General features: G+C 45.5%; 1 protein-coding gene across 1 annotated transcript in view; it reads right to left on the reverse strand.

Moving 5' to 3' along the window:
• Positions 1-4,968, reverse strand: part of Ola1 (Obg like ATPase 1) — a 133,880-nt gene extending 128,912 nt beyond the window's left edge. The window contains exons 1-2 of the mRNA XM_005346574.2: positions 4,832-4,968; positions 3,236-3,336 (exon numbers count right to left, since the gene is read on the reverse strand). Of these exons, the coding sequence (XP_005346631.1) occupies positions 3,236-3,336 (101 nt within the window). The 5' untranslated portion in view covers positions 4,832-4,968. The remainder of the gene's footprint in view (positions 1-3,235; positions 3,337-4,831) is intronic.
• Between the last annotated feature and the right edge of the window lie 3,204 nt (positions 4,969-8,172).

Here is an 8,172-nt window from a genome sequence, read left to right on the forward strand (position 1 = left end):
CCCTTCCTGGTCGTACAGAGGGCTGACGGTGATCTGTAAGTTTTTTTCCCCTTTAAATAAATACTACCCTGTTAATTATAATTCCAAACTGCTGTGGCATCGTTTGTGACTTACGTCTACAGATCTCTGTGGGTTCAAGACTAGCCTGGCTTACAGATCAAGTTCTAGGACATCCAGGGCTACAAAGAGAAACCCTGTCTCAAAAAAAGAAATAACGAAAAGAAAAAAGAATCACCCAGGTCAAGAGTTCACACAGGCATGTGGATACCTGTTTGTATCACCCGAGCTCTTATCCTTCTATAGCACGAATTCTAGTTGGTCTGAATAATAAAACCCAGAGTCAGATATTGGGGTTAATGCTGCAGACCAGAGAAGCAGAGAGGCAGCAAATAAAGAGTTCTTTTACCTCTACCAATGCTCAGACTGTAGGGGCGATCCTGTACTCAGACGGCATGTCCTGACTCCATCTGTCTCCACCAAACCTCTGCCAGCACTGAGTTTCTGTCTCTTCTGGCCTTACACTCCTCTTTCTTCTCTCTTCCCAGCCACATCATGCCTGTCTCCACCTCCCTAGTGCTGGGACACCTTGTGTGAGTTCTGTTTCTCTTTCAGACATATTCAATCTTTTTTTTTTTTTATTTTAGTTTTTATTTTTCAAAACAGGGTTTCTCTGTAGCTTTGGAGTCTGTCCTGGAACTAGTTCTTGTAAATCAGGCTGGCCTCAAACTCACAGAGATCCACCTGCTTCTGCCTTCAGAGGAGTGCTGGGATTAAAGGGGTGCAACACCACCACCCAGCAATTTAGGCAATCTTGTAGCCCAGGGTGGCCTTGAACTCACGCGCCTCTGACTGGGATAAAGGTGTGTGGCACCACTCCCTGGCCTCTTGCAGCTTGCTTTTGCCCTTCTGATCTTTAAGCAAGCTTTATTTGTTAAAATACAAAATATCACAACAAAAGTCTAATTGCTCACTCTTCCAATGGCTTAAAATAGTCAAGGTTTGTGAACCCTACCTGATACAGTTTAATGGAAAGACCATTTTATAAAAAGAAATTTTACACAAGCACAGTTGTCAAAATTGAATAAACCGTCACTTAAAAACAAATGAATATTCACAGAAGCCCTGAATTAAATCTTCAGGTCCTCCCTAACAAAACAGTAAATCCAAGCCACATGATGGCTCAGCAGGTACCTACCACCAAGTCTGAAGACCTGAATTCAACCCCCTGAACCCACATGGTAGAAGAACCAACTCCCACAAGTTGCCCTCTGATCTCCAATATTTGCATAATCACCCACAAACAAAAAATAAATAAAAATATAATTCAAAATATTTTAAGTAAAATGTTACTGTATGTAGAACATACCTCATAAAACTAGAGGACTATTTTGAAGCTGAAAGCATAAATAACATATTTATACTGAATAATAAAATCTTTCAGGTTATTTTCTCATATATTGTTATTATACTCTATATACCCCTGGAAAAAAAAAAGTACATAAAAAACATTTAAGATCTTAAGACGGCTCTTTTCAATGACTCTCATCTGAAGTCAAGATGCTCCAACTACAGTGATTCCAAAGAGATGAAGGCTAGTATCTAAAAACTTTCTTATTGGTGCAGAAAAACTCACTGTGAACATTATAATCATATTTTGCTTTCAACTGTATTGACAGTACCCTACCGCACCTGGCTTGATTACTTGTTTTGCTATGTTTCCACTCTTATTTATTATTACTTTACAAGAAGACTCTAGCATAGCAGGAAACCCGCTCCACAGAGCCTGAAGTTGGTACAACCATATCAGCTCATGTTTTACATCACAAGAATCTAAAACAGGGGTACTTGAGCATACCATGTGCCATTCACTGAGGACTCTGTAACAGGAGCTCCAAGGGGCACAGAGAACACAGTTATTCTAATGCCACTAATATAATGACCTAAAGCGTGCACCCCAAAATGTCCTAGTGATCCTCATAATCCACGCTGTGCCTATTACCCTAATCTGTTTTTTTGTTTTTTGGGTTTGGTTTTTTTTTTTTTTTTTTTTTTTTTTGGTTTTACGAGACAGGGTCTCTCTGTGTAGCCTGGCTGCCAGGAACTCACTCTGTAGACCAGGCTGGCCTCCAACTCGGAGATCCTCCTGCCTCTGCCTCTTGAGGGGAGGGCTGGGAATAAGGTGTGTGCCACCACTGCTTAGTTTACCCTAATCACTTTTAATATGTATGAGTGTTTCTTGTTTTTGAGAGAAGATCTCTCTATGGCCCAGACTGGCCTCAATGTCACAGTGATGCTTTTGCATCAGCCTCGCAATGCTAGAATGAAGATGTGAACCGCCACACTTGGCTAAGAACGCTGACAGTGTAAGTTACATGTGCAAACAACTGTATGATAAACCCCACACATACCTTCTAACACTGCCTTATATGCAAATTTATGATACATAGAGTTAATTTTAATTTTGAAAACGACAAAATTCAGTACTTCGTTTTCATAATTCTCAAGTCTAAACACTTTTTTGTGTACACATGTGTGTGACATGCATTTGTATGTTCAAAAGTGTGTAGACATGGTGTATGTGTGTATAAGGCAGCCTGATGCTGACATCAAGTGCCTTCCTCAAGAGCCTGCCACCTTACTTACTGAGGCAGAGTCTGTTGCTAAACCCAGAGCTCAACATTTTGGCGAGACTGGCTAGCCAGCTTGCACTGAGAATTGCCAGTCTCAACCTTTAAACATGGCGTAGCAGAAACTCTTCACCCACTTTCCAACAGTATATTCGAAGGACTCACCTCTTTCTCCAGTAAAAATTCGCCTCCTAGACAATCCTCTTTTCTCAAGAGTGTTTGAAAAAAAAATAGTTTTAAGACTATTTCCTAATTGTTCTGCTACAAGGCTCCAGCTAACAGCCTGGGTAGGATGTCCAATTCCAGCAAATGCATACAATGTTTCTCCCAACATCTCGGGCAAACAGCAGATTTGCCTCACTGATATTTTAACTCTCCTTGCTTCTTCCTAAAGTTAGCAAAACAATGTAAATAATTCGCTTCAATGTGTGCAAAACAACTAAAATTAAATAAAACACATGTAACTTGGAGCCTCATTTTGTAGTAATAATATTCTAGCCCTGTTCTTTTTTCAAGTTGAGTTCTTACTGCCTTTTGAATTCCTATTTCTACAACAGGACCCAAAAGTCTATAAAATAAAAATATGAAAAGTCTCAGTGTTTACTTACCCAACATTTGGCAATCCAACAATACCAATTTTCAGTGAGGTGCCAAATCTTCCAATGATTGGGGGTGGTTTAATTCCATCTCCTCCCTTTTTCGGGGGCATCTACAATGTCAAAACAAACTTTTTAAAGGCCCCTACAAACAAAACATTTCACTGTATATAGAATATATTACTCGGTAATAGACAATAAAACATACTGTATATACCAATCCACAACTAAAATAAGAGCAAAATCCATTCTGTCTTCAACAGGAGGAGGAGGGGCTCTGTAAATATATCAGATTCTAATGTTTGTCAAAGAGTCACTTCTGACTAGTCCCAGAAAGACTGTGGCAGCAGGAATCAAAGGTAAACATAAAAAAACTTAGTTCCAATCTCCCATCCTGGCTGCTGACAACCACCACCTTAGCCTGTCATATTATAGGAAGGAAGGAAAGCACTCGGAAGCAGGGGCAGAGACCGAAGTCAAAGAAAACCCATCTGGAAACTCCGGCAACCAAGCCATCTGTCAACAACCACTCCTCCATCAACCAAGCCACCTGTCAACAACCACTCCTCCATCACCCGGGCCCTGCCCTTTCACCTTGTTTCCCACAATGGTCACGGCTAGGCTTGGAGGTCCTCCTAAGCCAGACCTTCCCACTATGGCTGCAGGCATGGCTAGTCAGTCCTTATAAAAATCAGTCTTGCCGGGCGGTGGTGGCGCACGCCTTTAATCCCAGAACTCGGGAGGCAGAGGCAGGCGGATCTCTGTGAGTTCAAGGCCAGCCTGGTCTACAAGAGCTAGTTCCAGGACAGGAACCAAAAAGCTAAGGAGAAACCCTGTCTCGAAAATTCAAAAAAAAAAAAAAATCAGTCTTCAAAACCCACCTTTACCCACACTGGCTGCTTCTCAGGCGCTCACCTCACCCCCTTTTAAGTTCCAACCCTGAGCTCCAAGCACGCTTAAAAGCAAGGGCCCTACCAATAGGCTCTACAGTCCTATTCCAAATACGTTCAACCTTCTGATAGACAAGTCCAAACTTTCTGTCTCTGCTTGCTCGTCCTGGCTCCAAGGTCCTCTGGGCAAAATTGGATCCCACTTTTAACGCCGCAATAGGAACGGACGAGAACGGCAACCTCGCGTCTCAGAAGCTGGAAACTAAAACTGTCCCTGTCTTCTGGCTGGCTTGTACCTCCTAGGGGCCCCCGCTCCTCAAGTGCTATTCTAACCTGTAATCCCAGATGGGGAGGCCAAAGATCTGCCTTCTTAGGGTCTTGACACCTGTTCCGGGCCCAGCTCCAGGCCTCCAATGAACAGCTGCCTGGGGAGAGCAGGTCCAGTGATGTGGCCTACGAGAGGTGGCCTGCGGCGCAGCGGACCAGGACCCCCACACACCACCTTTCCCCTGCTGGCGTCCCGCCCTGAGGCAAGGCTGTCCCCAGACTGAGGCGAGGGCCGATCTCGTGGCCGCGCGGCCTAGTCCCAGGGCGCCTCATTCATCCACATGCCCCACGCCGTCCGCTGCCCTCAGTCCATCCCGGCGACCCGGCTCCGGCCTGGCGCTAGCCTCCGAGCCACTAGCCTGGGCGCCCGTAGACTCCCACAGGAACTCACCGCGCAATGGGTTGACGATCACGCCGGGTACCGGGCTGCAAAACCAGTGTAGCCGGCAACCTGAGGTGGGGAGGAAGGCGGAGAGAGCGCAGGCCCGGCCCTCCGCCGAGCTGCACGCACGACGGCGGAGGCGACGGAACGGGCGGGCCGGGGCGGCACCTGTGCGCAGGCCACGCCCCACACGGGCCACGCCCATTGGCCCGGACGCCGGAGCCCCTAGTGGGCGGGGCCTGCGAGGGGGCGGGCACTTAGCTGCTGCGCTAACGCTTCCGCGTCTGAACACGTGGTCTCCAGCAAAGCCTCGGCGTTTCCTTCCGCTCGGTTGCTCCCGCTCCTTCGTTCGTTCCACCTTGGATTCTCGTTGGCCCTGACCGGCTGAGCCGAGATCCGCCTTCCGCCACGGCGCAGCCCGCCTCCCTTTTCCAGTAACTTCTTTCAGACGGGCTGACGGTGAGAGGCCTTTCAACTTTGTTCCAGGAAAAATGGACCGAGGAAAACTTAGGATCCGAGGCGCCCCTAGCAACCACAGACGTACAGAAAAACATTTAAAGAACCGCCATACCCTTCCCTGCTGCCACAGGCACATCCCTTTTCTCAGGGTAGTCAAAAACAGAGGCCTTTGGAATTTGCATAATCTCCGGGTTATGAGACTATTGCGATCCATCTGACGAGGTTATTGCGGGGGATAAAATAATATATATAAAGTCTCCACACCTGCCGGCTACACTATGAACTCCTCTGGAAAAAGTAGTTTTTAATTAGGTTTTCTTCAGTGACCTTCAAGTAATTGTTGCCTTGAATGTCCAAAAATTACAATAATTTTTTCAAGCATACCACCTGCAAATAAAGGATGGGAGTTTATAATAAAGTTGCATTAAGGTTTTTCTGTCACCCTCTGAGAGAGATCTGAGGAAAGTATTAGAGCTTTTGTGAAAAATGTCAAAGACACAGACAACTTGTCTTTAGTTTGATTATTGTTGAAAGATTGTTAACTGCGGTCCTGTCCTCACTTTACACAGTTATTACTATACACTCAATCTAGTACCCTTGTCAGCAAACCAAGTATTCGTAAAATAGATGTCAGAGGAAACTAGTACTAGTACATCACTGTAACTTGTATGAATAGCCCAAAGTCCTTCCTTAATAAGAGTTTATTGCTCTTTAGTAATGAAACTCTCTGACTGGGCTCACAGTGCTACTTACGAAAACAGAAACCACAGAAAAAGGAAGAAAGGAAGAAGAAAAGAAAGAAAGAAGGAAAGGAAGAAAGAAAGAAAACCACTCAAGAATCCCAAATAGCCCCTCACTCCCAGCAACCAGCCACTCGAATACTAACTGAAAATTTCCCCCAGTGTGGAGTAGTGGAATCAGCTTCAACTTATCACTGTCTTTTGGCCAAATCTAGCTTCTTCTCCCATCTCCAATCTACCCATTCCCTTCAATTCACATCATCAAATCCTTGAGTCAATTACTCTTCTCTCTGTCGCGGTATCTTGCCTCAGCCGGATTAGCTGACTTTAAAGTGCCTTCACAAAGCAGGTCACATAAGTAGACCCACAGTGATCCTAACAGCTGTTGCTATTAACACTGGCCCACTACACCGGGGTCCTCAACCTGAGGGTCTCAACCTTCTGAGGGCCAGGTGACCCTTCCAGAGTGCTCACAGCGATATTCTGCATAATTTACATTACAATTTGTAACAGGAGGAAGATTACCATTATGAAGTAGCAACGAAATAATTTTATGGCTGGTAACTACCACAACATGAGGAACTGTATAAAACGGTCACAGCGTTAGGAAGGTTACGTAGCGTTATAATAACTGGACCCCATTTCCAACCTACAGCGGAAGAGTCAGGAGGTCAACTTTTATTCACAGGAAATGCCTAATTTGCCTAATTTTGATAGTTTTCCTAAGGGCCCAACTGAAGCAGCCAGATAGATAGGAGTCACAGAAATCATGGTCAGAGCGTCCCTAGGTATGACCTCCCTGTCATAAAGCAGACAGTTTTGAGAGACTACTCGAGTGGGTATCTGCAGTTTTACACATGAAGGAGTCAGTGAAATAAGCAGTGGTCGGAGGGAAAACTAGTGTGACTTTGCCTGTCGGGGGGGTTGCTTCTGGAACCATCTGCACAGAGTAAAGTCCAGCACCTCTTGGACTTAGAAAATTTCACCCCTAGTTTTCATAATGGTGATGCTGGCCCAAACTGGAATCAGATTCCTAAGCTCAGCTCATGCACCGGGTCACATTACTGGCAACATAGAATAAAACAGCACAAGACTGCACTGCTTTCTTCAGAATGGCATGATTTAAAAATCGGGGGTTACTTATTTCTGGAACTTTCCATTTAATATTCTAACACTGTAATTGGGCATGGCTAGATAAAGCCATAGGAAGTAAAACCACAGATAGGGGGTTGGGGCTATTGTACGGCAATCAAGATGTCCCATTTTAGGGGTGTAATGGTTCCGTGGTTAAGAGCACTGGCTGCTCTTCCAGAGGACCCAGGTTCAATCCTAGCGCCCATCTGGCAACTCTCAACTGTAACAGTCCCAGAGGATCTGATGCCTTCTCTGGCCTCTGAGGGCACCAGGTAGCTGCATGGGGCACAGACATCAGAGAAAACACCCTTACGCAAAAATACAAAACAAAAGGGGGGGGGCAAAAACTTTCCATTTTAGGAAATGTATGTGTATTTTTAGATAGATATGAGGCAGTGTGTATGCGTGCGTGTGCATGTGGAAGCCAAAGGTCAGCCTCTGGCATCACAGCACATCTCCCACCGGGATAACTGAGACCCAGGGCTCACACCCAAGGCAAGGCTGGCTAACCCGTGAATCCGGCAATCTTCCTGTCTCCACTTTCCCAGCACACAGCCTCCACCCCTGGCTTTTTGTATGGGTGCTGAGGATCAAACTCAGCCTCCCTCATGCTTGCACAGACTGCCTTGTACCAGCTAGGGCACCTCCCAACCCGTATTTTTAAAGACAATCTTACTGTTTAGACCAGGCTGGGCTCAAACTCATAGTCCACCTGCCTCGGCTTCCTGAGTGTTGGCATTACAGGTAAATAACACCACATCTGCATAGGTTGCCCTACTTTCAAAGGGTCATCTCAGGTTGTGATTGATCACTGTGATGATACTTATATACCCCAGGCTCCTACATTCTGAAAAGGCTTTATTCCTCTCAAGCCTTCCGTGTTGTAGCATGTGGACCTTCAGGCCATAATTTATCGCACCAGGGACAGCAAACCCAAATCAAGAACAAATCAAGATTCTCTTTCTTTCTAGAAGTCACGGTAACAAACGCTATCGGCTGCTTAAAGGAGAACATGAA

Source organism: Microtus ochrogaster, chromosome 4, assembly GCF_000317375.1.
Source record: "Microtus ochrogaster isolate Prairie Vole_2 chromosome 4, MicOch1.0, whole genome shotgun sequence".
NCBI classification, from domain to species: Eukaryota; Metazoa; Chordata; class Mammalia; order Rodentia; family Cricetidae; genus Microtus; species Microtus ochrogaster.